The 26721-nt window shown below is 42.5% G+C and overlaps 1 protein-coding gene across 9 annotated transcripts in view; it reads right to left on the minus strand.

Moving 5' to 3' along the window:
• SYT16 (synaptotagmin 16) overlaps nt 1–26721 on the minus strand; it is a 93824-nt gene that overhangs the window by 12002 nt on the left and 55101 nt on the right. For all 9 annotated transcript variants that reach the window (XM_015865748.2, XM_032445135.1, XM_015865747.2 and 6 more), the window contains 3 exons: nt 9855–10108; nt 5576–6019; nt 4366–4555 (listed from right to left, as the gene is read on the minus strand). In XM_015865748.2, the coding sequence (XP_015721234.1) occupies nt 4366–4555; nt 5576–6019; nt 9855–10108 (888 nt within the window). The remainder of the gene's footprint in view (nt 1–4365; nt 4556–5575; nt 6020–9854; nt 10109–26721) is intronic.

Raw genomic sequence — 26721 nt, forward strand, 5'->3', positions numbered from 1 at the left:
GTTCACAGCTATAGGAGCAGGAGAAGCATCACCATACACGCTCAGCTTCAAATGAACTCCTCTGGTTCAGAAACATCTTCACTTTACATATAGCAACGTAATACCATCGCAGACTTTTAGAAATTTACTGTACTTGCTTAACAGGGTTAATATGCTACTGGTATAATAATGATCACGTGTGGATGTAATTATTACATGTGATCAGTTCTGCAGCTGCCAAAAAGCTTGGAGGACTTTTCTTAGACGAGAGAATATCTTTTTACAATAGCCGTTCTCAAATCACATTACTTACAGACATAAACCCCAAACTAAATGTGAAAGGGGAAAAAACAGAGGCTGGATTAGAGGAAAGAGAGCTGCACCTGGAGCAGCTGACAAAGGTTAAACACCATGTGGGCAGAGACCATCTCTCTGTTGTGTGTTTATACACTGACTAGTGCAAATGACCCCTGGTCCAACACCACAATCCCAAAGTACTACTGTAACATGCAAACAATCTGTAACCAGCTTCATATCTTTAAAGATGTGTCTGCCAGCATTGCACGCTTCTCTTGGTACTTTCTTTATAATAAACAGTCTCTAAATGAACGTGCTGGCGTTTGCTCTTCTAAGATCAAAATGCAAACCTCTATGAAATGATAAAACAGCTGAATGACTTCAACAAGAGCCAAAGAGAATGAGGTGCACAATACATACATCGCTAAGTGTTAGGATACCTGGGGTGCTCACATCTGACAAACCTCTAGGTGCTTTTCTGTAAGAGGCTTTTTAGCAGATGCTACCAATTTACAGTGGAGTGCTGCTACCATATAGTCCAATGCTGCTACTATTCTCCTGAGTGCTTTTAAGTGCTCAGAGTGATAATGGACCTATTCACATGGTTATGGACTGTGGACTCAGGCCTGCAGCTCCACACACTCCCCAGGACAATGCCTGAATGTTTATCTTTGACCAAGCTGTCCTTAAATTTCACATATGTGATTTGAAGAGAAGACTGGCTGCAAGATGTGTCTGTAAGCTGCCCAGCTGTACCCTAACCCAGCTATCACCCATGTAAGCACCCATAAGGGAACTGTATGGGTTCTGTGCATGCAGGAAATGGATTCTGCCCACTGACTCTCTCAGTCTTAGAATAAATGACTGCCTATCACAGCAGCTTGAGCTTGGTATTTAAATGTCTTGGATCACTGTTAAATCTTTAATCTCCATGATACTTTGAAGAAGTAAATCGCTCTCTAGATAGGATGCATATAAGAAAACGCAAGGGATATTTCCTCATCTTCCAGAAAGAAAGACAGCAGTTTTAGTTTTCACCTAGTAAAGGACTTCTTGAGCATCTCACTCACTCAGACAGCATGTTTCAGACAGACAATCAGACCTCACAGCACCCCTCTGCAATGTCTGCAGGAGTTATCAGTGAAATGCTACTCCAGCATGTGAGACAAGTGCTGGCTTTCTTCCTTCTTTTAAGCTTTTTTTTTTTCCATTTCTGCTTCACTGGGTCTTCCTCTTCTCATTCATCACACTACGGGGCACTCTACGGGTGCAGAAGTACAATGCAGAATGCAGAAGAAACACTGAGTAAAAGCAGATAGTGATAAATTCAGAACCTCTCTACAATAACTGATGAACTTCACCTAATAGCAGACCTAACACAGAGACACTGCAGGCTTGATAGTGCTGTAGTTGATCTGTGTATAGAAAGGATGCAAAGGGCCAACTCAAGATGGTCTTAATATCAAAGATAGGAAAAATTTGTTATGAAACACTGTCAGGAATATTAGTTTGGGTGGCTGACAGAGGACTTTGGTTACCTTATCAGACTGATTTAACAAGGCTTATCTGAAGCCCCACAGACACAGAAAGCAGAAAATTCAGACAGAATTTAAAGCAGAAACTCCCTCAAAAATTGCCTTCTTTTCTCACACACTGGACCTGTTCTCTTCTTATCAATAAATACACAAAATTCTTATCAGCTTTAAAGATGCTGTCAACCAACCTACTGTTTTTCTGTGAACCCATCAGCTGGAAAGCTGATTGTGACACATAACCAGGGCAAGTAACCCATGCTGAAAGTAAATTTATGTGCAGGTTGTTAAACTGCCAAACCCCGTCCAAGAAGCCCAGGACAGACACAATTCCCCAGCACCCAGACAATGAATTAAAGGGTTGCTCAGCTTATTGTAACACACAGTACTGTCCCATAAGCACCCAGAAAGACATTCTTCAGAATAATACCAACAAATGGCAGTCATTTCATTATTATATTGTAGGTAGAAAACTGGACGCCAATTATTCAAGTTCTTTGCAGTGCAAGCATTTCATTTACTGGGAAAGTGTGAGGCATTAAGCTTCCTGACTCAGCTAGATACAAGACTTTTGTAGGGCCTGATATAGAAACAGAAGTGCTGCATAATCCTGCCCTTCAGGCAGTTATGTGACAAAACTCCAAGACCACAGGCAGATGTGTGAAAATACAGCAGAAAAACTGGAGCAAATTAACTTGGACCTATATTGGGACTACTTCCATTTAAGAATGAAAGTAGACTTCGCCTACCTTTTCTATAAATTGGCTAGAACCGTTCTGGCTTGAAACCTTTAAGAAAACACAAACACAAACAATACCATTCCTTCAAGTAAATCCCATGGAGATCTACCCTTGTTGTCATAGCTAATATGAAACTAGCTAGGGCTACACAGACTGAGGGCAAGTGTTTCACTGTTGCACAGACCTGCTCTTATTTCTGGAAGGACTGGCTGTCCACATGGCCAGATTACTTCTGGAATATACTGAAGTACTGACGCAGTTCAGTCAAAACTTAAGATTTCATGTCTGCATACTGAAATATGACACAAATATCTGTTAGCTCTGGGACAATCGGCACAGCATCTTGCAAAAGCAATCTAAGCATTTTGCAAGCTGAAGATACTACATCAAATGCAGTGAATGCCAGAAGCTGTCAAAGGTTGTTACCTATGATGCACGGACAACTAGATCCCAAAAAACAAACACAACAGCAAACAAAAAGTGCTTCTCCAAATTGCCATTCTCTGCTGGTTTCAGTCAGCAGGCAATAGAACAACATGAGACAAACAGAGCTGCCATTCAAATGTTGAGTGAGGGGCATAAACCTAAAAGCAGACAACACTGTTGTTGCATGACCCCATCTATATCACAGACATTAGCACCATCCATCCCCTAACATTGTAAAGTATTAGCTACAGCTCTAGCACTATCCAAATCTACTGTAATGCAATTTTCACTTTTTCCTTTGGGTTTTGGAGGAAGGGAGCTCAACTGTTGAGATACAGGAGAAAAACTTGTTTTTTTCTCCTACAAAAGACTTTTTTTTGGTGTGGCCACAATGCATTCAGAATGGTAGGATCCCCAGAGTGCCAAACGAACCAGGTCAGCCAGAGCCCAGCCCAGAGCAAGTGGACTGAAAGTACAGCTCTTGGAAACATCTAACAGCACTAAGCAGGGCCTCCGCATAGAACCATCATAGAATCATAGAATTGCTCAGGTTGGAAAAGACCTTAAAAGTTCTTGAGTTCCACCCCCACCTTACCCTTCTCCCCTTACTTACCAGTCTTTTGTTAACCCTTGTTCTTGGGCCCCCCTTCCAATTGTTTTTAAACGCATCCAGAGATGGTGACTCAACCACCTCCCTGGGGAGCCTATCCCAGTGTTTTACTACCCTTTCTGTAGAGATGATTCTCCTGATATCCAACCTAAACTTACCCTGTCACAACTTGAGGCCATTTCCCCTCGTCCTGCCACCTGTCACCAGTGAGAAGCGACCAACCCCGCTCTCATTGTAAGCACCTTTCAGATGTTGGAAGAGAGCAATAAGGTCTCCTCTCAGCCTCCTCTTCCCCAGACTAAACAGTCCCAGTTCCTTCAGTTGCTCCTCATAGGGCATATTCTCCAAGCCCTTCACAAGCCCTGTTGCCCTTCTTTGGATCTGCTCCAGCACCTCAACATCCTTCCTGTATTGAGGTGCGTGTCACATGGCAACATACAATCACTTGAAAAGTGCTTATTTCTTTTTATTAATTTGCTAAGTGTTACTCCATGATTTGGGTATCACAGCAATTTTGCCATATTCAGATGCTGCAAAGGTATATGCAATAAAAGAGGCACTGTGGTATTACTGTCCTGTCAGCTGTGTTTTCATGTGATTGCATCCACTTACACTGCGAAGTTTACCAGCACACACATTTGAAATCACGCTTTTAATTTTCAATCAGATACTCTGTAAGGAAATCTAACTCAGGAATGACATAATTGAATATCCAGGGGAAGAAAATTAAAAGCAGAATTTGGACTCAATGGTGTTATTTAATAGCAGTGAAAGTACTTACCAGGTGGCCTATTAATTGCGAGGTTTCGGAAATGACTGCCTTTGATCATCTCCACTGACAGCCGCCCCGTAGTGGCATTGTACAACAAGCCCACAAGCAGCTCTGGCACCCCTCCATGCGACAGGGACTGTGTTGAAGAAGCGCTATCACTGTGAGAGATTGCTGACAGACTAAGCTGAGAGTCTGCACTCTGCAGGGAAAGAACACTGAAAGTCTCATCAGAATGTTTACCACCCCTCTACCCCCCTTTGGTTTATATTTTGTGGCCTTGTTTAGTAAGATCTCTCTTATGAAATGGCAATGACTAAGAATGAATTACGATAAGACACAAAAAGCATTAAAGCATCACTTTTACAAAAACACCTCTCTGAAACTTCTCTTTAAAGATGAGGAACTCTGTGCAACATGTTATTACTAGAGCAAATCAAAGCCTCTGAGATAAGCACACATCCCAATGCATTAAACGCATGGTAAATCTCCTTAAAAATCGCTTTTGGATGGAATGTATTTTGCACAGTTTAGATTTCTTTTAGTCACAAACTGTGTATTTTCTTAATTTCCTTCCTTGAACCACAGTGTTTGCCCTACCCCCTTCTCACCCAGAGTATGATCTTTCATTCATCTTCTGTGCATAACTTCTCACTGAGCTTCTTGGAGACAGTGAACCATGTCAGAGCTCCTCTGCACAAATTGATCGGTGTAGCCATACGACTGTGATCTGCATGGAAGGCTCTGAAGCAGCACAGCCAATTCCTCCTCCCATGACCAACCCCTCCAGTATGCCATGCAAAGGAACATCACTATATACTTCTTGTAATGTGGAAGCCTATATATTTCTTGTAATGTGGAAGCTGCTCAGTGCAGAGATCCACAAGCTTGGAGTGAGTGCCAAATGTGGTAGCCCTTGAATTGGGCTCCATCAACATAATGGTGCACAAGAACTACTGTTCTTGTTGAAATTGAGTCAATTAGTCTTGGAGACTCCAGGACTCAAGCTACAGATTCTGCATAGCATATAATTCATAATGCACACCTTCATGTAGGAAAGACATGCCATCTTCTTACCCTTACCACTAGCTGTGGTAGAGACTGCAGGACAGATGCACTATCTGCATCCTGTCAGACTTGAATTAAAGTTACTAAGCACAGCCAACCCCCATTCACCAAAGGAACAACTTCATGGATTCCAAATTTCTTTTCTCAAACTTACGGTCAAATTACTCCTTGGCTCCAAGACCAGCGTCACCTTCACTTCCCCTTCCTGGTTGATGTTGCTCAGGTAGAAGAATTGCTCTCCCATCATCTTCTCTCCAATCACCTTGTGCACGGCATAGAGGCGGAAACGGACAGCATGGCCACGTAACTCATGTGGCTCCAGCTTACTAAAGGTAATGTTATCCTTGAACATGGGGATGGGTCCTCTCTGAACACTTGTCTTACCCCTCTGTTTCTTGCTAGGCATCAATACTGTGTGCACTTGCCAAGTGTTCACACCACTGCGGTCTTTGTCTGGGATGTCCCTGGCCTCCAAGACAGTAACTACAAGCTTTTGACTTGAGGCTTTATAACTGAAGATGACATCAAGATCACCACATTTACAAACAGGCTGATGAACACTGTGATGAGCTGGTTCGCTGTTCACCTCATCAGTCTCCTGCAAAGAGAAGGAAGAATAAAAAACCTTCTCTGGAGTTCAACTGCCTGTGAAATCCCAACTCTATTAAAAAAAGGTTGATGACCTCACTTGTGCTTGCAAACGTAGGCAGTTTCTCTGGAAAATAAGGATCCCACATTTTCCTGAGAGGCTAATTTCCTGATTCTGTGTAATATTCTCCATACAATCTAGTAAGCAACAGCACTTGTTGAAACATTTCCAACAAAGAGTCTCATCAATATTTAAATGTTTAGCAGAAGACTGCTAATTTGGCAAATAACTGTACACAGGGAAAGAACTAGTCCAAAAGTTGGGTGTTTTTCTTTACTTAATTTCAATTACACTTATTTTGAGGCATTAATAAAACTTTTTGGTTTCATTTGGTTAAAAACATTGCAATCTATTACTTCAATATATGTGGATTTATTTATTTCATATGACTGAAATAAAAACATTCAATCTATCCTGATAACTTCTTGGACATTTTGTTCTGTAGGATAATCAAACCTTTAAGCAGCATGTTCACTAAGATGGAAAGGGAAATCAAAATATCCAAACTCCGCTTCTAGATGCTACTCTCTCTCTCTCTCTCTCTTTCACTCTCTCTCTCTCTCAATATTTTTCCCATAGCTAAAGCAATCATAATCAAGAGAAACTGTCTGATTAAATACATATTGATCCTTTATTCATTTTTTAAGTCTCCCGTGAGATGAATCTGTACCTTCTGTTCAGTGTGGATACTAAAACATTCAGAATAAAAATTCAAAATAGAAAAGCAGAATGCTCGGACCAATTCACGCACAATCTTTTATCTACTTACAAAGCAAAAACCATCTTGATAGAACAAAACAAAAAACACAGATGCTCACCTTACCTTTTGATGAGTGGGCGTGCGCCTTTCTGTTCGAAAGTGCTTGTTATCTTAGAGCTCGAATGTGCTTCAAGTGATAAAGGGGTTGCTATAGTGATCAATGATTTGTATTTAAACATGAGTATACACTGTACTAGGGAAAGATTTCCAGTTAATAGCCTGAAGGTGAATTAAGGCCTGTCACTAGCAGTCTGAGTCACCCTCCTCCTCAAACATTTATCTTCTTTTGCATTTCAAGTAACACTTCTTCTCAACATAGGAATCTTATTGTTTAGAGTACAGCTGATGGGCCATAAGACTTCTGATGTAATTCCCCTGAGAAGTTTCTAGGGTGGGCAGATCTCAAAATTGATATCTATTTCCTGTTAGTCTACTTTTCAAGTGTTCAGATTCATCTGCCATGACGTGCAGAGCTCCAGCTTCTCATATTTGTATCGATGTTTGAGGGATTCGCAAATCTGGATACATAAATCCATTTCTGTGCAATGATGGAGACCCGCTGTCATATATCTTGCAGCAGTACTGCCAAAGAGAGAAGTATCACCTCCTGGTCAGTACACAGAACAACTTGCTTGCCCACAAACATGCCTTTCCATATGAGCAACAGGTTTCAAAGACAAAAACACAAGGCAGGCCAAGTTGCCAGGAGAGAATCATAGAATTGTCCACATTGGAATAGACCTTCAGGATCATCGAGTCCAACCAGCACCTTACCATACTACTCTAACTCTAACAACCCTCTGCTAAATCATGAATGTGATGTTATGCAGATGTAAGTGCTGCTGTGTAGCTGTCAAAGTTATTCCTGTCTGGTTGCTGAAATAATATCTAAGAAGGAAATGTAACGGAATTGCACTTGATTCACTTTTCTCTCTGCAAATTCATCCCTCCTCACTTTCATCTGTGCATTTGTTGTTAAGGAGATGGAATCAAGACACAATTGAGAATTGCTACCAAAGTGTAGAGAAAACTATACTTGCAGCTTAACTGCTTTCATCTACATATCTGAGCTGAAGAACACGAATATCCATGCATCATCATAAGCCCAAAGGTGCAACAAGCCAAGAGGTACTTTCCTGCCCTGACCAGGCTGAGTGTCTCATCTTCTGGCTGCCTGAAAAGCAGACAGTAGGTCAGGTATCCAGTCTTCCACAGAATGGTAAAAAAGGATCTGGATATCAAGAGATATCAGATTGCATCCCAGAAGGTAACTGGGCATGGCATAGGCTTCCCAGGGCAATGGACATGGCCTGAAGCTGCTGGAGCTCAAAAGGCATCTGGACAAAGCTCTCAGACATAGGGTTTGGATTTGAGGTGGGCCTGCTGAATGGAACCGGGAGGTGGACTTTATGGTCCTTATGGGTCCCTTCCAACTCAGGATATTCTGTGATTCTATGAAATCTCAGATCTGTTACAATAGCTGTGGCCATATCCACTGCAGAGAAAACTGCTTACATTAGAGGAAAGTAGGAAAAGAGAAATGCCAGACTGTGGCATTTGGCTGATGCCTTCAGAGAGGTCTGTGCTATCTGGCACTCACTGTGGGTTTTCAGCCCACAAAGCTTTCAGATGCTTAATCTTCTTTCTACAGAAGTCTTAGCAAAATAGACACTGGTTTCTGGAGCTCTGCTTGGGGCTGTGTTTTGTGTGTGTACTGGCTATACAAACAGTTAAACTGGAATTCAAGGGGTGTAGAACTTCACCTGAATTTCCTTTTTCCCTCCTCCCAGAACTGTTGTTATGACGCCAATACAGTTATACTATGTGTAACCCAGTCATTCAGGACAGAGCCAACATCCATTTCACTAAGTAAAATAAGTCCATTTCTGCTAGGGAAACCTGTGAGAGCAGCTAATTATGGACTAGGCTTGAAATGGTACTTGTGGTTCCACTGTAGGGGCATAAAATTATCATTTTTTGTCTCTAAAGAGAGGTGCTTTGAATGGAGCATAATAGCGCTTCAACATTTCTGGCATGTCAGAACATTTAGTTCCTGCAATAAAGAGTCTTTCATTAATCCACACAATACCTTTGGATGAGAAGCTGCTCATAGTTGATAAACTGGGACTTGGGGATATGTGCCCCCTGATGCTATAATCACTGTTTGCATTTTTAAAATCTACATACCAGGAGTAAATCAAGAGATGTATTCCAAAGAAATTCAAGTGGAGGACATTTGAGACACTGCAACAGACACGTACCAAGGGAATATACGTCAAATGCAGAGAAGGAGAAATGAGCCTCAGATGAGCAGACAAACACAGCATGTCAGCTGCACAGCAAAGAGAAGTCAGAGCTGCCACTGTTCAGAGTTCCTGTGTGTTGTATAGTACTCTGTGGGACTGGCTTGTGCAGCAAACCAAAATGCTATTCAAAATGTCCTTTAAGGCAGGAGCGTAGGCACTGAGGAGTTGGTCTCCATCTCTTTAAGCAGTTGCAGGCAGCATGCTCTGAGGAAAGGAACACTCTTCTCAAAGCCTTGTTGCTCCAAGTATGGAGGCATTAATTTCCACAGCTGAAGAGCAGTCTCCTTTAACTCAAGGAGAAGATGTGACCTTTGTGCTGTTCTTTCAATATGCCTGATGCAGGCTGATATTTTTTCAGAAATTTAATCTTGTGGTAAAATAATACAAAAATCAAACACATTACGCAGAAAGAATATGAGAGAAAAAAGGAGCTTGCTAAGTCATCAGGCATTCACAACGTCTTCAATTCTAATGTTTGATGCAGGCTTCAAAACAAAGGTGTAGAACTAAGGAAAAGCCAAAGAGCTCTCTACCCTTGTGCCCCCTCCTAGCCTGGAAAGATGCCTGGTATCAATAGGGACCACAATGACGGTCACTTTGACAAGTCCCAGACACCCCACCAATTGCCTCCAGCTTTCCAGATGCTGTCCAAGTTATAGAAACCACCAGTACCCTTCAAAATCTTACACTATATGTAATAAATGACAGTTTACTGTACCTCAGGGCTCCAAGCTGATGAGCTGTCAGTAGCATCATTTCCTTCAAGTCCCTGGGTGGTAAATGCTGCCTCCAATTCTAAAGGTCCTTCTGCATCTTGCTGGCTGAAGCCGTCAGCAATGCTGGACTCCATCCTAGGCCCTGTATGCTGCCCAGCACTCCTGCACTCCGTTGTTCTTGAATCAATAGATATATGGCCATCTTCACGACAGGATAGGTTGTCTTGGTAACTCAGCTGGCTTAGTCCATCCAGATCTAACAATTTTCATTAAGAAAATAATTTCAGAGGGATTAGAATGAATTCGTCCCCCTCTCCCTCCCAAAATCTCTCTCTTATTTTTTTTGCCCATGCCACTGTATGGCAGAGGCAGCTTCTCTTAGGAGCACTGCAGCACTGGACTAGCAATAAATCTTGTATCTATCAGCATTGAAGGAGTGGACATGGCTGTTCCTCACACTCCACATCCTGAACAGAGAAACTAGTTTCCTATTCTTGAAGAGGTTGACCACCAAATGCAATCAAAGGACTGCTTCAGGTGTTCTAGAGCCTTGGTGCTGCTTTGTGACCCCTAAGCAATCACTTACACAAAAACACAGATCGGACAAATGACAGCACAGCACAGGCCTGATGAAAAGGCACCAGCAACATCCTTTTATGCAGAAGAAAAAGGAAAAGGCAGAAGTCAGCATGGCTAAGGGGACGGTGCTGGTAAGAAGAGGAGTTTTGCAGAGGTAAAAGTACAACCACAAACCTATCACTCATTACTGAGAGCTTAGGAGATGCATCCCCTAATTTCCTTGCCTGCTTTTGTTAGGTTTAATTCATCTGGTCTTTAACATTTACTCTGTTCTAAAGGAAGGTTCATAAATGAGAACAAAATGATCTCCTTTTGTTCAAATCACAACAGTTTCCTCCTCTGTGCCATCAAAACCTCTGTTTTGAACACAGAGCACTTTACTCCAAGGCATCAAGGAGAGCACTCTGTGTGGAGTGACACAGGTAATTACCCGGGCAGGAACACAGATGAAAATAACATTGTCATTTGGCCTTGAATGTGTTCCACAAACACTTGCAGAAGAAAACCAGGGACCTTTCTTCTTCTACTGAATGCGATGCCAAGCCTTGCTTTAGGAACAAGAAGAGCCAGGTTCTGCCTCCACCACTTTCAAGTAAGGAAGGAACAGTCAAGGTGAATGGCAAAAAGCTGCACTTCCAGACAGCTGATGAAAGTAATGGGAACGGATTCAAAAATACTTGGGATTTAAAGGTTTGTTCTCGTAAACAATATCTTTTTCAAATTCATCCTCCAGCTCAAATCTTTAAATAATAGTAATAACTACCACATTAAATAGAAAACAATCACTCTGTTTTGGTTTATGTTAACCAACATTATCATTCTCTCCACATCCCACTGTCTGGAACAAAAAGTCCAAATCCTTATGAGTAGTAATTCAATGCTTGGCCCTCAGAAGAAATATATTGTTAGTGATTCATATCAGCCCCACAAAAACAAAACAAACAAACAGAATGGAGATAAATGACTCGGGAACCATTTCTTGGAGGTGGTCAGAAGCCCTCGTCTCCCTCCTTGGCTGCTCTTTCTGTTAATAACTATTAGAACTTGTTCCCTTCCATCTGCCCATGAAGGGTCTCACCCGCTCCCTCCCAGCGAAATGCCTCAAGCATGGGCACTTCAACAGAGCAGTCTGAGAGCACCTCGCAGCTTTATAATTACGGTGCAGCTCTGAGATGTAGGAGATGGTCCTTCAGGAGAATGAGGCATCTGAATTCCGATCTCTCAATGTCAGGTGAGTGCTCTTCTCACTCCCTTCTACAATGCACAGTCCGCCTCTTCTTCTCTTCATCCCCCATCTGGCAGACTTAGTCCTGAAACCAAGAGCCCTCATCCTCTCCCCTCCGCCCCAAGCTGAGGTCCAAGCAAAAGTAGAAAGCCATTTTTTTCTTGCCATCACTCCCACTCTTCTCTACAGTATCAGAAAACAGAAACAAGTAAACAAAGCAACGCAAGAAATAAGACAACGGAAATTCCACGTACACAAATTTACTGAGAGTGAATGGGTGCAGGCACTCCTTAAGGCATTTAATTAGCAAGCCAACGTCTAATACACATTTTAAACAGTGGGTCATCCATCAAAGCACACACCACACAGCAGGCTTTCAGAATAAAATGCTACTGTAGTAAGAAATCATCCTCACACAATTGTCTTGCGGTTTTGACTCCTGCTGGGATAATATCTAGATCAATAATGGAGGAATTTTCAACAACTACATTAAAGCCATAAAAGGCTATTCATAACAGGAAAACTCCAGAAATGTATTAATAGAGCAAGCCATTTCCCTGGGACTCAGACACAAAATGAATGCGTTTGGAAAGCAAATGTAGTATTCAGGGAAAGGAAGGGAAAAGGTGATTCACCGCAGCCATTTAGTGAAACAGTCTGGCTTTTTTCTTTAAATTTAAAGTGGTTTGGTAAGCGATAATCACTTACAAATACCAGTATTAGAGAATTGTTACAGGTAATAGCCCCGCTATACAGAAGAGAAAAACTGTATGTCTCCAATTACATCAGTTTTAGCATTATATTCACACACAAAAAAAATTGGTCAAAACAGAAGTTGTTCATATAAGGGAAAAGGTCATAGCAGTAAAACGCCTGTAATTTACTTGAGAGAACTTTAAGGAAGAAAATGTCAACTGTCTTATGAATACCTGACATGAATAAACAGCACAGTATCAGGGATATATGCCGACACAGACTTATCTAACTATTTCAGTTTTAATTAGCCAGGAGTCCCCACAGAGCAATAGAGGTCTGTTCTAAAATTAAGGGCAGATAACTCTGTATACTATATATAAAAGAGTGTGGGTTTTTCAGTCCTATTCCACAACTTTTCCCTGCTGTGTCACATATCACAACGTCCTAATGAAGACCAGGAGCACACCAGGGAACATCCATCACCACAAAACTGGGGAGGGCTGTGTTCAGGACTATGAAGACACAAGGAATTTGGCCAGGTGAAAGGATGTGCCTCACCTATGACAGCAGAGAACAGAACCCCAAGAGGTACTGGGATAAGGAAGCATCCCTCTTATGTCCATGGGAAGTTCAGCACATGCAATACTGAAATACTGTGAAGATTTCAATTAGCAGATAAATTGTTAGTTGAAGCAAAAATATCTTAACAATGCACAATCTCTCAGTTCTATGAACTACAATATGCTAAAGAAACATCCTGAGAGACCTCAATGGTTCCTGAAGTGCACTGCCAGAGCTGGAAGATGAAGCCCAGCAGACCTTACTAAGTGAATACCGAATAATTTATTAACCAGAAGGAAACACTGAGGTGAAAAGTTTATTATGTGGCTGTTACTTGCACTGACCAAGGTGATGTTTGCTCTGTGGGCTACAGTGAATTGCTGTGCTTTAACACCCCCCCCCCCCCCCCCAAAAAAAAGAAAGATTGCCTTTTCTCTGTGATTTTCAAAAATGAAAGAAAATTGATCCCTGCTTCTAGACTGAACATAAGGATGCAAGGGAACTTACAAGCTTGTTTAAGTCATGTACAGTCAAGAGAAGGAAAAGATTTGAGGATGGAACCTGGTACTTCTGGACTTGAACTCCTATAAGCAGTGATTTTCATAGAACCATCTGAGTTGGAAGGGACCCTTCAAGGCCATCTGGTCCAACCCCCTGCAATGAGCAGGGACACCCACAGCTCCATCAGGTGCTCAGAGCCCCATCCAGCCTGACCTTGGATGTCTGCAGGCATGGGGCACCTGCAGCTCTCTGTGCAACCTGTGCCAGTGCCTCTACCTGAAAGAGACAGCAGCAGAGGAGAGTCAGTGGATTGAAGCACATTTGTCCTCACACTACACTTCTCTTGACTGACCTTTGCTAGAGCCCCATGCCAAGCCACTTCTCAATACCTCAGCACCACACTCTCCCTTGCACTGAGCCACACCAGACACAGGGAGACCGAGTGGTGCCCTTTGCTTACTTTAGCCATTGAGGTGCTAAAAAAAGCCTTCCCAGAAGAGCCTCAAAGAAGCAAAACTATTATCTAATTACAATCAATCTAAACAAAAATGGCCTGTAAATTTTAGAGCTTAAAGAGAAAAAGGATCTTAAATTTCAAGTTACATTATGCAATCAGGCCAAGATTGTTTAATTTACCACATGCTGGGTAATAGCACAAGAAGACTCCATGATTCCAGTACTAAAGCAGGCTCTTTATTAGTAGGGTGATTTGCAGTGAAGCTGTGGGCAGAGATGGCATTCGAGCTATTCAGCTCCCCAGAGCATCCTCCAAATCCTTCCTTCCTACAGCTCATGCTCCTCTTCTCAAGCTCTACCCAGGTTACTGCAAAGTCTTTTAACGGTTGAAAAGCTCAGGCTAAGCAAGTCCAAAGAACAGTTCATCACAACATTCATAACAAAAACAGAGGGTCAAAGGAAATTTCATTTACGAACATGATCTGAGAAGACTTTGCATGCCAAGGCTGAGTGGGAGAAAAGCTTATCAAGGCTCTCCAGGATGCTCAATTTCCCCTCCTGTCTAAGTCTGTGGTAGGTTTCTGATTCCATAAAAACAGAACATTATCAATTTGAAGAGACCTGACATACCCAAAGACATCAGTATATAGGCATTTGTTCATAATGAAAAGACTAATTTTGAATTGAACGTCCTTAGTGAAAGCAGGTCTCAATGTGTGGCTGAATCTAATTTCTGAACAGCTATTTAAATAGTATTAGTATTACCCCTGAAATTAAGAGCACCATTGCACCACGTTGTGCCAGAAGAAGAATTCAGTGGAGAGCTGTATCTTGAAATGTTCAGAGAGTGCATCGAAATGAAACAATTGTATTTCCAAAGTAAAGCATTCTATGGAAGTAAGAACAGAGGGCACTTTCACAGCTCTTCCCACTATTGAATTTATCCCGATTTTAGAATGTGTTCAGGCCAATTTTCTAAGTAGCTACATTTCTAAATGCATTCCATCTTTGTTTGTATAAGAGAGTCATTACATTAGTCCATAGAAGATCATAAAATTCTTCCCTTCTGTGCCATAAATTTTTAGTTTCTGTCATTGCCTGACATTTGGCATATGTGCTGGCAAACGATATAGCATAATTCATTCAGTGTTCACCTTGTGTTTGCAAAGCTGTTGTAAAAGGCTTTTGCTAAAAGGCTTGACTCGAACGGCACAGATTAAAACAGATTATTAGAACAAAGTCCTGCAATCATTATCCTGACAAAACTGGCAATAAAATCCAAGAAAATCCCTGTGGGTTATGAGCCAAAATTCAAAACCAATGGACTTTCATTGGAAAGATCTTCATAAACCTCAGCACAGCTTGGATCCAGACTCTCTCCAACTATTTTAGAATTGAGATGCAGGTAACCAAGAAGGAAACCAAGTCGAGTAAGAAAGAAAGCAAGATCACATTTCTGATACCTCTGTATCATGCCCCTAAGGCTGGAGAGCAAGTGTTTGAACATGGGACTATGCTTCACGTCTGCTTGTGTTGCTTTTTCAGATATTCATGATCACAAACTTTGTGAGCATGACACACACATTTTTCAAGCTGCTACATCACCTCATCATCACCGTCGGAAGATGCTGTCAATGACAACCTGGGATTCAGAGAGCCTTGCTGTAAGCCAAGAAGATGGATGATACGGCACACTCCTATCTCTCAGACAGCCTTCTGGGGACAAAAAGGAGAGCAAGGGTTTGGGGAGGATGAAGGAATGAATCTGATGTGGATCCAGTTCTTCAAGCCTCAGGAAAACCTCTGGATGTCATATTGCACCTGCAACAGTTAGGAACTGTTAGACCTTGATCCATTCTGCATGTCATTGTTTTTTTTAAATGCAAGTATTTAACAGAGCGGAACAGAGTAGGACACAGTGTACACAGAGAACCACTTATAAAGTCATTAGCACATGCAATGACAAAGTACTCAGCAAAGGGCTTGAAAACTTTCTTATTCTTCCACTCCTTTTCATCTCCCCCTAAGGTGGAAGGGGAACTTCTTTTGTGCAGAGAAAGCAACTCAGATGTGACCTGTTCTCTGGGTAAGGCCACGAGCACACAGATAGAGCACACAGCTAACAGGCACTGCTGACTCCATCTGCCAGCAGCAGAGGAACTCAGGAGACCAATGTAAATTGTAACCTTTAAAAGTGAAGATTCGCAGTTGAGCACATCACCATGAACGCTTTTCCCTTCCTACTACCAACACGTGCTTCAAATACAAGATGACTGCACCCTCATTAGTGTCGAAATAGCTGCCAGATAGAGAAAGAGGGATCGGAACACACTGAATATACTTGGCCTTGCTTTTTGAGGGTGAGATGCAGGGGCATTTTGCTGATCACCCCACCATCAGAAGGGAGGAAGCCTAATAGCAGGATGTTCTGACCCACTGGCACACAGTGGGGTAGTGGGGACAGAGGGTGGTCAGTGTGTGTGTGTTTGTGCATGTGTGTGTGAACAAGCCAGATGTCTAGTGGTCAATTTGCTTCTGCTCTTCAGCATGAAGTGTACAATAATGGTTGCCAAGACTCACTTTGATAATCACCATGGCAAATCCAAGCAGCTGAACAAATGAGCATTGCAGGCAGCATTCTCAGTGACACGGGCAGGTTTGGGACAAAAAGCAACTTTTTCACTTCCAATCTCACAATAACCATGTGGGTTCCAGCAGAGAAGCAAGATCCTGTCTTTACAGAGTTAGATCTATTAAATCCTGAAATATAAACTTGGTGACAATGGTATCCACCACTCCATAAGCCCCCCTGCTGCCGCTCTGAGGTCAGCACACACAGCTCCTTGGGCAGAAAGACTGAGCAAAACAGTGCCAGAGCAAACTGCACCCAGCCACGGCCTACCAGAACCACAGAACCATTCAGATTGGAAAAGACCATTAAGATCACCCAGTCCAACCACCAACCCATCCCCATGCCCACTGCCCACACCCCTCAGTGCCACATCTCCACAGTTCTTGATCATCTACAGCCACGCTGACCCCCCCACCTCCCTGGGCAGCTGTGCCACTGCATCACCACTAAAGCTAAACATTCCTATTCTGATTTAAAAACAAAATGGTTTTATAGGACAGTAGTTTGTAAATGGTTGTGACCAGCTATTGTAAAAGTTGATTATTTTTTTATACAAGCTATTCAAAGTAAGTTTCTTTGAAACTGCTTTAAATACAAATTATTTCAAGTTGCAGGAACCCTATGGCCTAAATCTATTTAAATAACCAGGGGACATAAAACTACATGTCCCTTTTCAGCCAACCGTGCAGTCAATTCGCTACCTCTGCAAAATTAATTTGAATGCTCAGGAAAAGCTGGTAACCTCTACTTACACATGAATATCCTCTGAGCACTTAAGGCACAAAATAAAAGTTTAAAGCCAAGTCTGCTTTAGACTCAGTTTGCCAAAAGTCCCAGGCAAATCTTCTTCAGGGATGGATATACAACCTGCACTCATCATGCATTAGGATCCCTTTGAACTTCCAGACTGCTTGAAAATTCAGTGCTACTTCTCAGCATTCCTAGCTGAGGAGTATTTTAGTCATTTAACATTGAGCGGTGCAAGAGAGAAGAGAGATACCAATGCTCTGCAACAATACCAGGGGGATTCCTTTTTAAATCAGTAGCAAAATTCTGAAGTTAGCAATTCAACTACAGCTTTAATTGGGCTGTGACTACCACCGCTTCATTGATTGTTTCCATAGAGCTCAGAAACATTCTTTTAAAAGAAAATTTGTTTTGTTTTAATATGTAGAAGATTGGATTAAGCCAAACTAAGTACCAACTTACCATCCACTGAATTCAGCTACTGCGTCTCGGTTGAGTAAAGGGAGGAATCCGGCCAGGTTTTATACACTATTAGCCTCCTAACTTTGACTCCAACTTAACAAATCCCTGAAGCGTGACTGCATCGCTTGTTACAATGCTAGATGCTGTTTCTTACTTGCATTTGGAAGCATGCAGGCTAATTAAACAGCCAGCACTGGGGAATCTGTAGCAAATGCTTGATACGTCTGCTGTTGAATCAGTGCCTTTAGCAGCAGACAGCTTCATGTCAGCTTAATACCTCTATATTAATAAAACTAACTTCACCCAGGGGAGAGCAAAATGTTCCCCATTCAAATATACAAGTGTCCTGATTAGGAAAGGACAAGGGGGAAACATTTTCTATATCACCATGGAAACTTAAATAAAGGACCCGTAATTACGATCTAAATTCTGGAAAGATAATGAATACATCTTGAGATCTGCAGATGTTGTGTAGCGTATACATATTTCTAGCAACGTCAACCCAATTACTTCTATGCAGCAGCTGTTTTATAAATCAGCTTCCCACCGCCCTTAAGGATGCATGTGAGTTGGTTTTGGTTTTGTTTTTTTTACCCAGAGATGACAGTGGGGGAGGAAAAAGGGTGACCTCTTTTTCCAGCGAGGTATTTCAAAGTACCAGTATTTGTCCAGAAATTTCACACACCCTATCAGTTACAAAGTTAGCCTACAGGCACCCAGGCACACAAAGCTAAACTGCATGAAATAAATAATTCAAGAATTCTCTGCAGCATTACCAAGTATAAACAATAGCTTACTGTTTGCTCAAAGCTGATCCAAGAAAATAAGCTACCAAATAAAAGACATAGCGTAGGTGTAACATATAGATGTACCACATGCATCCTGTCTGCCTGAATGTTAAAAAACAAAACAAAAAAACAATATAGTGGTTTGGGATGAAAAATGAAAACTTAACAAATTTCTGCTTTCCTGTACATTTAATGCTGCCCTTTGTGCATCCACTTCTTTTTCATAAAGGCTTTGATTCGGTTTTACTGAAGTCAATTGAAACTTCCATTGGAGAACAACCAAGCCATGAAGGAAACAGAAGTGCTATACAAAAAAAAAGAAGAAAAGAATTTGATCACATAACCAAGACAATATGAGCACATCTATGCATACTGCATTCACTTGGAGGATCCCAGAAGCTCTCTGTGCTGAGTTCTTTGCTATTACAGAAGCAGTAACAGAAGCCTGGTCCTAAAGTTTTCATGTTCAGAGAAACAGCAATCTGCACTGATTTCTAACTCAGCAAAACCTAGAGCTGCACACAGAGTAATGAAAAGGCCTCCTCTTCTGGAAAACTGGAAAGGCTTACTTCAAACAGTGGGTTTGTTGGAGATTCTCAGACCAGAAGAAGAACCTTTTATCAAGGAACATATAGTACACATGGAGTTCCCACTACCAATTTCTGTCTAACTACAGCTCTCATCTACACAGCATCTTCAGTCTGGTGTGTTCTCACTCTTGGTATCAACCAGCCAACCTTGGGTTTCAAATCAAAGTACAGAGCAATGCAACTACCTGATTTATGGGTCTGAGTAGGAACTAGGGCATCTTTGCATTCATTTATGCTCAAAACTATTTGGAAATGCAGTCTGGTCACTGAAAAGCCTTCAGTTTACACAGCAGAAACATCCACCTCATCCTCACACATGCAGAACCACTATTCGACAGCGTTAATGCCAGGGGAAATTTCCAACAGAAAGCAGAAAGCCAACAGAAAAGTCAAGGGGTAATCAGAAAAAAGACCGATTGCATTAATTGGTTCTGATCATCAAGCACATCCACAGCCAAACAATATGGCAGTCAGAGCAATAAACTCCAATTCTACATGCTGCTGTGCAAAGAAATAAGAGAACTGCCCACAGAAAACAGCATGAAAATCAACATCTTTTCCTGTTGCCTTTCCCCTACTTTGAAATTTGGTTATAAAAATAGGAACATGAGATTCAGCTTCAAGCTAACTCTCACTTTGTTGCCTAAGGTTCTTCCATAGCAAAAGGAAATGGCAGCCAAGAAGCACCTACTTTATGTTCCACATGTGGAGCAAGCATGAGTCAGGCTTCATTTGTGTCACTGGGATTTATTAGCACAGGCCCAGGACTTGCGGAGAAGTGGAAGACAAAAGACTGCATGCTGTAGGAGATGCTGCTAAGCCAGAAACCCCTGTGGTGTGGACACAGCTGCACCCATGAGTCATTGCACACCCCTCGGCCAGGCTGCTTGAAGATGACATGTGGCTGCAAAGGCAAGAAAGTCCCTTCCAACTGCAGATGCTCTGCTTGCACCAGGATGGAGTTGTTAAGAGCAGCTCCAGAGGAGAGACACAAAGATGGTCAGAGGGCTGGAGCACTTCCCCCTACAAGTACAGGCTCAGAGCTGGGGCTTTTCAGCCTGGCAAAGAGAAGGCACCAGGGGGACCTTATAGTGGCATCCCAGTACCTGAAGGGGGAACACAGGAAAGCTGGGGAGGGATTTTTTGTCAGGGAAGGTAGTGACAGGATGAGGGGAAATGGATTTAAACTGGAAGAGGGCAGATTTAGACTAGAAATTCTTTACTGTGAGGGTGGTGAGACACTGGAATGGTTGCCCAGTGAGGCTGTGAATGCCCCCTCCCTGGAAGCATCCAAAGCCAGGCTGCATGGGGCTGTGAGAAACCTGGTCTGGAGGGATGTGCTCCTGCCTATGGGAGGAGATTGGAACTGGATGATCTTACAGGGGTAAGATCTTCTCTTTTTATAAGCATCATTTTCACAACGTCTTCTTTAGAAGTCTTTGTACTCCAACAGGTGGAACTCCTTCAGCTTTCCCAGTGCTCATCTTTTATTTGGCTTGGCACTAGTTCTAATGCAAGAGCCACTTTGTCTCTGTACAAAGCTATAAGGACATTCATCTGAAGTGGCACTGCCTTCTTCCAGAAAATGGCCTGCCTCCTCACAGAAATCAAGCTGGCCAAGGGGGTACCCAGCAGAGCCAGGACTGCTTGGTTTCTCTGTGCCACACTTAGAAGCAGCTAGATCCAGCACATGCATGCTGATTACAGGCCATTTGTTGCACTCAATGCGTAACCATCAGCTTCACACCCACAAGTCTTTGTTTGCTGATTAACAGGGTGGAAATCAACTCCTTCGCAAAGAGATTTGTTTGGGGTTGCTACGGATAACTACTGCATCGCAACAAGGCAGACATTCATTTTCCCACTATTTTTTCTAATTGAAACTTTCTGTTTGCTACCACAGGGTTCATTTACCACAGCCCTCCTGTATCACTGCTGTAACACCTCCATTTTCCTGGGAAAATCACAGCTCTGGGTAGCAGCAGCAGGCAAGGATGTGAAACCAAATACTCATGCGTTTGCAACCAGCAATGTCACCCAAAGCAGATGGTATTGTCCTCCTTCTTTATCCCTATTTCTCCTTGCTTCAGCTTTAGCGACCATGTGGAGTCATAGAATGGCTTGGGTTGGAAGAGACCTCGAGGTTCATCAATTTCCAACCTCCCTGCTGCAAGCTGGGTTGCTGGCTGCTACATCAAGCACTAGAACAAATCGCCCAGGGTCCCATCTAACCTGGCCTTGCATATCTCTAGGGATGAGACATCCATCACCTCTCTGGGCAACCTGTGGAAGGCTCACCTGAATTAAAGCAATAAGGAAGGGACACATAACTATTAAGGGAAGCGAGGAGCTAATTCAAGGCACCATACAGCAGCATGCCTGTGAAGCCAGGTATGGGAAGTAGCATAACCTGTGACCCAGGAAAGACAGCACATCTCAGCCACAGTTTTATGTCTGACAATTATAAAATAGCAAGCTACTGACATCTGCAAGATGACTCCTGGGCCCAATGGCTTTATAGCTACAGCATATCACTTACAGTAAGAGGTCTAGACCCCAAAATCGACCCTATGACACAGAGCTTCAGCAAACCTCAGTGCTCTCATTAATCCAAACTCAAGAGGTTTCTCTTTAGCACCATAACTCTCAACTACTAGCTGAAGAACACTCCGACGTGGATTAAGCTGCTATGTATACACTGTATGGGCTCCACTCTCCCTGAGCCTGAGGAACGCACTGTCTCTGAGCTCAGAGCACACGGTTTGTGTGGGCACTCACTCACGCCCAATATAGTGCTTCCAGGGATGCTTCATCATGCACCAATGCCAAGTTCCAGACAGGGAATGCTTGCCTGAGTGTCGGGGAACTTTCTGGTGGGGTGTGAAAGGCATGAGAGCATCGCTGATTAAAAATCATTTACTTCAAAGGATTTTCTACAGGCTTTTCTATGGACTGGTTGGAAATTCAACCCAAGTCTTCCACGATTGTTCTACAAATTGGTGTTGATGAAACCTCCCTCAATCAGAGGTAACTGCATGAGAAACATGCAAACAGCATCTGCAGAGATACAGCTCAACCACATCTTCCTCATTACCCAGAAGATCCCCACTGGCACAATACAGCCATCTGCCACTTATAAAACTGCACATTTTTTCCTCCATGAATTCAATCTGCTCCCTTTACTTTCACTTTGGTCTTTTCCCTTGGTTACTATGGTTGTGTTTCAAGAGACTACTAGGGCACACAAGATGATGCGTGCTACCAACAGATCATTACAAGAGCCTGAAATTAATTGGGAAAAAGATATTCATACCCAAACCCCTATCTTTAGCAAAAGATGAGGACCACCATCAGCTCATCTTTTGGAAGGGTGAACCCATCTCATATAGCTTCACATGAGTGCAATACAGAGAGGTTAGGAAGAAACAGAGAATGATTATCCATGCTTTCAGCAGTCCTAACGATCATTCACTTCTGCAAGCATTTGCCTGCAGTCATGGGTTTGCATGAGCAGCCTTGTACAAAGCAGGCCAAACCAGCAATGACTGCAAACGTAAAGACAAAAAAGTACTTCTGTTTGCATCAGCTCACAGAAATACTATGCTCGAGCTCTGCACAGAGTGATGCTAGTATGCCTGCATAACCTCCAGCACAGTGCAGTGAGATCATTCACACCTGCCTCACCCGTAGTAGGAGATGGAAGGTGAGGAGGCAGGGTTTCTAGGAGAGGCAGCACTTCCCAGATGCTGCCAAGATTCTGCTTATTGGCAAATGAAGCCTCCTGAGCCCTAAACAACCTTCCCAGAGGAAGACGGAGTCGCAACTGCCATATGGGGAGTGGGAAGAGGATGCCACTTAGCAAAAGTGGATTAGAAAATACATGCACAAACACACACGCTCACACACAATTTGTTCTGCAACTGTGCTGAATGGCGACATCTATTTCTTCCTTTTTTAAATAAACCTTTCTCCATACAGCTTATGCAACCTTCTAGATAGCAAGCACAGACAACAGATACCCCTTAAATGAGTATCACTCCTGAAGCCCCTTAGGAAACTGGGCAGGAGGAAGCCTCGCCTGCTAGACAAGGTACTCGGTGAAAATCCAAGCCACCAAAATCTGAACCTTTAAAAGATGCAACTGCAAATTAGTATTTGAAATACAGAAAGGGCCACGGTGCCAGCTTCACGTGGACAAAAGTCTGCACACAAGTACTTTCTAAGCAATCCTGAGTTTTACAGAGATAAAGCATTCAATGCAAGCTCATGTCCGCACTTCACGTTATGCTTTCTCCCACTTGAGCAACCAGGAGTATTTTCTGTGAAGTGCTTTTGCCCGCTATCTGTCTTTGCTTTCCTTCACTCAGCGCTGCTGTCAATTCACTGTAGCCTCTTTAAATGTCCTGCTTGGAGTGCAGGCACTGATTTTATAGGGCTGCATTCTGGCTGGAGCGCTGGCTGGCTCTGTAGCCAGACAGGTAATAAAAAACATCGGCACTTTGAATCTTCAAATGGAAACAGACCATCTATCTATTTTAGCTTCGGGTTCACACTAAAGTTTGATTTATCGCACAAGCAACATATTTTTCTTACGGGTCTATTTTGCTACATGGGACTACAGGACCTAATGAAAACTCACTTCTTGGCTAGGACTTCCTAGCTGTATGAAAGGTCATTTACTGAGGTCAGGATTGTTCACGTACAGCAGAAAGAATAATTTCTTCCACTACAGCAATTACTGGCAAAAATCAATGACCCCTGTTAAGCTGGAGGCCAAGGTAAGTAAATGCAATAGTGCTCTCTAGTTTTAAAATTCCCAGAGCCTCAGAGGTGTGCCTCCTGCTACATGTATTGAAGAGAGATATCTGGCCATCTAGACAAGATTCCTATTAGGACATCAAACCTCCTAGCATTCTAAGGTCAAAAAATTTACTTTAGCTAGCTTTGAGATTGCCTAATTGATGGGAAAAAAAAACCTCCACAGATTTCATGCAATTCAAGTGTAGTGCTCACCTATATATTACGCTAGTGTTATGAACACAGTGTCAGACAGCTCGGGAGACTCTTCAATCACAGAACTCGCTGTGCAAAAATAGCTCCATTTGATTCAGAAGGCTCAGCTCTGCTGGCGTGTCTCTCCCCATGCCTTTTCAGAGCAGTGGTTGCTGAAACCGCTACCTTAGTGGTCACTCTGACTTTTTGTTTGCAAAGGACATGGGCCCTGAGGAAGAAACAGATTAAGATCACTGTACTTATGGAATGCTTATTTCTATTCCTCACTTTTTTCGTTATTACCGGTTTTCTATAATAGAACCAGGCTGAGAAACAGACCTGCTCTTCCCCTCCGTTAGCAGTGCACTACTTTTAGAAGTGCCTTATTGCTCTGCTGGTTTTTTCCAACTCTTAAGCCAAATGTGCAATGATAGATTTGGCAGCCACACTCTCAGCAGCCACCCCCAGTCAGCTGATAGCAGCATCTCAGCCGCAGGAGGATGCAAAAAGCTGCTCCCTATCCATCCTGAGATGGACAACACTGAGGTTAGACAGCAAGGGATGGTCTCAAGGAAGCTGAAAGAGCAAGTTCATCTGTATTTGTGACAAACTGTAAATGTGTAATTTACAATTACATGCTCTGCAAATGCCAGCAGGGATCTGCACACGTGGAAGGGGCTGCATTCCCATCGCTAACCTCTTACACCAAGCAGCCTGCGCTACTGAGCAACTTCATTCATTTTAAACTCATGGCTCAAAAACATCTGAAGTGAAAAACTTTTCCCTGCATTTGTTTTTCAACTTGGCACAACATTACTAGCATCGCTGAAGTACTGACTGGGACTCAGCAGCAGCCAAACCAGCACCCTGCTGATTAGCACGCCTCAGTGTCTCAGCACTGTGTTCAGAAACGTTTGGAGACATGTTTAGAGACGTGTTTAGAGAAGTGTTGTAGAGAGGGACACAGGTTAGTGGGGAATAGTGGTGATAGGTGGACAGATAGAATGAATGGCCTTTCCCAACCTTGGTGATTCTACGATCTAACAGACATTTGATTTACAAACCCCAGAACCTCACTGCTCGAATTCTATCTTAGATCCCTAAGCTGAAAAATGGTTTTCAGTAATGTGTTTGCTGCTTTGAAGCCTCAGAAAAGCTACTCAGGAAGCTAGGACATATTTTTTTAGGAGGCAAAAATGCAATCAAAAACATATTTGATAAAAAGAAGATGGGTAATGATGGTTTTTAACTGCAGTTTTGTTTTGTCTCAGAAGCACACAGTAAGTTTAAGAGTCACAAAAAACTGCATTTTGTTTTGAATCTTTTTTTTTTTGAGAGAAAAAATTATTCTCCTCTGGGGTGTGGTTTTCTCTTCTCTTAAACCTAATAAACTATATACTGGAATGACCTTGTAACGGGTTTCTGTGGCTCTTTAATCACCAGTGGCTGCTAAATGAAGCATATCTATTTTCTCTGTTACATTACTATTGGCAACCAGGTCGTCAGTAAGTGCCCAGGAATATTTCCATGGCAACAAAAAGCATTCAGCATTGCAACTGTTTTGTGCCAATTTAGCTTTAAAATATTCTATTGTGGAGAGAAATATGGTACATTAAGTGAAATAAAGTCAAGATGCAATGTTCTGAAAGAATATAAAACGTATTTTCTAGAAATGAAGAAAATATGCCAAATGCAAGGAAAAATGCTCAAAGCTAATACTGATGCTACCGAATGCCTTTGCTGAATGTCAGCAAGTCCATATGCTCACTTATGTTGTCACTTAGGGTTAGGTAACAAAGCTAACAGAAATAAGGATACCTCAAACATCTTCTCTTGATCGTTTTAATCCACGACTGAAATTTTAAGTGCTCAGGGTATTACAGCCTCTCTGCATGTCTAGGTTATCATCACAAGAGTTCATACTCTTGATGTTAGAGAATGAATCTGAAGGGGAAAAAAAGGAAATATAAAGAAATACATGAAATACAAAGAGCGCGAGTGCATTTTGGAAGACATTTTCAAATCACTGTTCAGCACCTTCTTCCCTATTATACAACTTGGAGAGTTCTGAGGAATAAAAGGCACCAGGTCCCAGCCCTCAAGCAGCCAACTTCATGACTGTCATGTCTTGAGGGCACCGGATCGCCTTCTGTACAGTGCAGTGCAGAGATAAAGGGATAAAAGACCACTTTTAAGCATTTAGAGTGACATTCCCTGTGGAGTAAAAAGCTATGCAGGGCCTTCTGAAGCACTTTGTGTGGAAGCAGAGAGCTCCAGGCTGCACCAATGTAGGTGGTGGCAAGCTCTGTAAAGTCAGCCTCCTAGTCCTCAACAGCTCCAGACAGTCCACTAAGAAATAAGTCCACTTGCTTATAAATAAACAAGAGCCCAGCAACAACAACTTGGTCAGCATCTGCTCTCAGCTGGGAAAAGGTTCGCAGCAATTCTCTTCTGCTGCAGTGACAGGTTACTCCAGTACCTCTCAGTGTCTCTCTACCATGAGCCCATCTCATCCATCCACATGCTTTTAAGAACCTTGATCTTCAGATGTCCCTACAGATAACACAGCAGGTGAGAAACTGCTTTGACAGTGGCAGCAAGCCATTCTTGGCCCTCAGCTCTCTGAGAACTCACAACCTT

This window comes from Coturnix japonica, chromosome 5 (assembly GCF_001577835.2).
Source record: "Coturnix japonica isolate 7356 chromosome 5, Coturnix japonica 2.1, whole genome shotgun sequence".
In the NCBI taxonomy this organism is placed as follows: domain Eukaryota; kingdom Metazoa; phylum Chordata; class Aves; order Galliformes; family Phasianidae; genus Coturnix; species Coturnix japonica.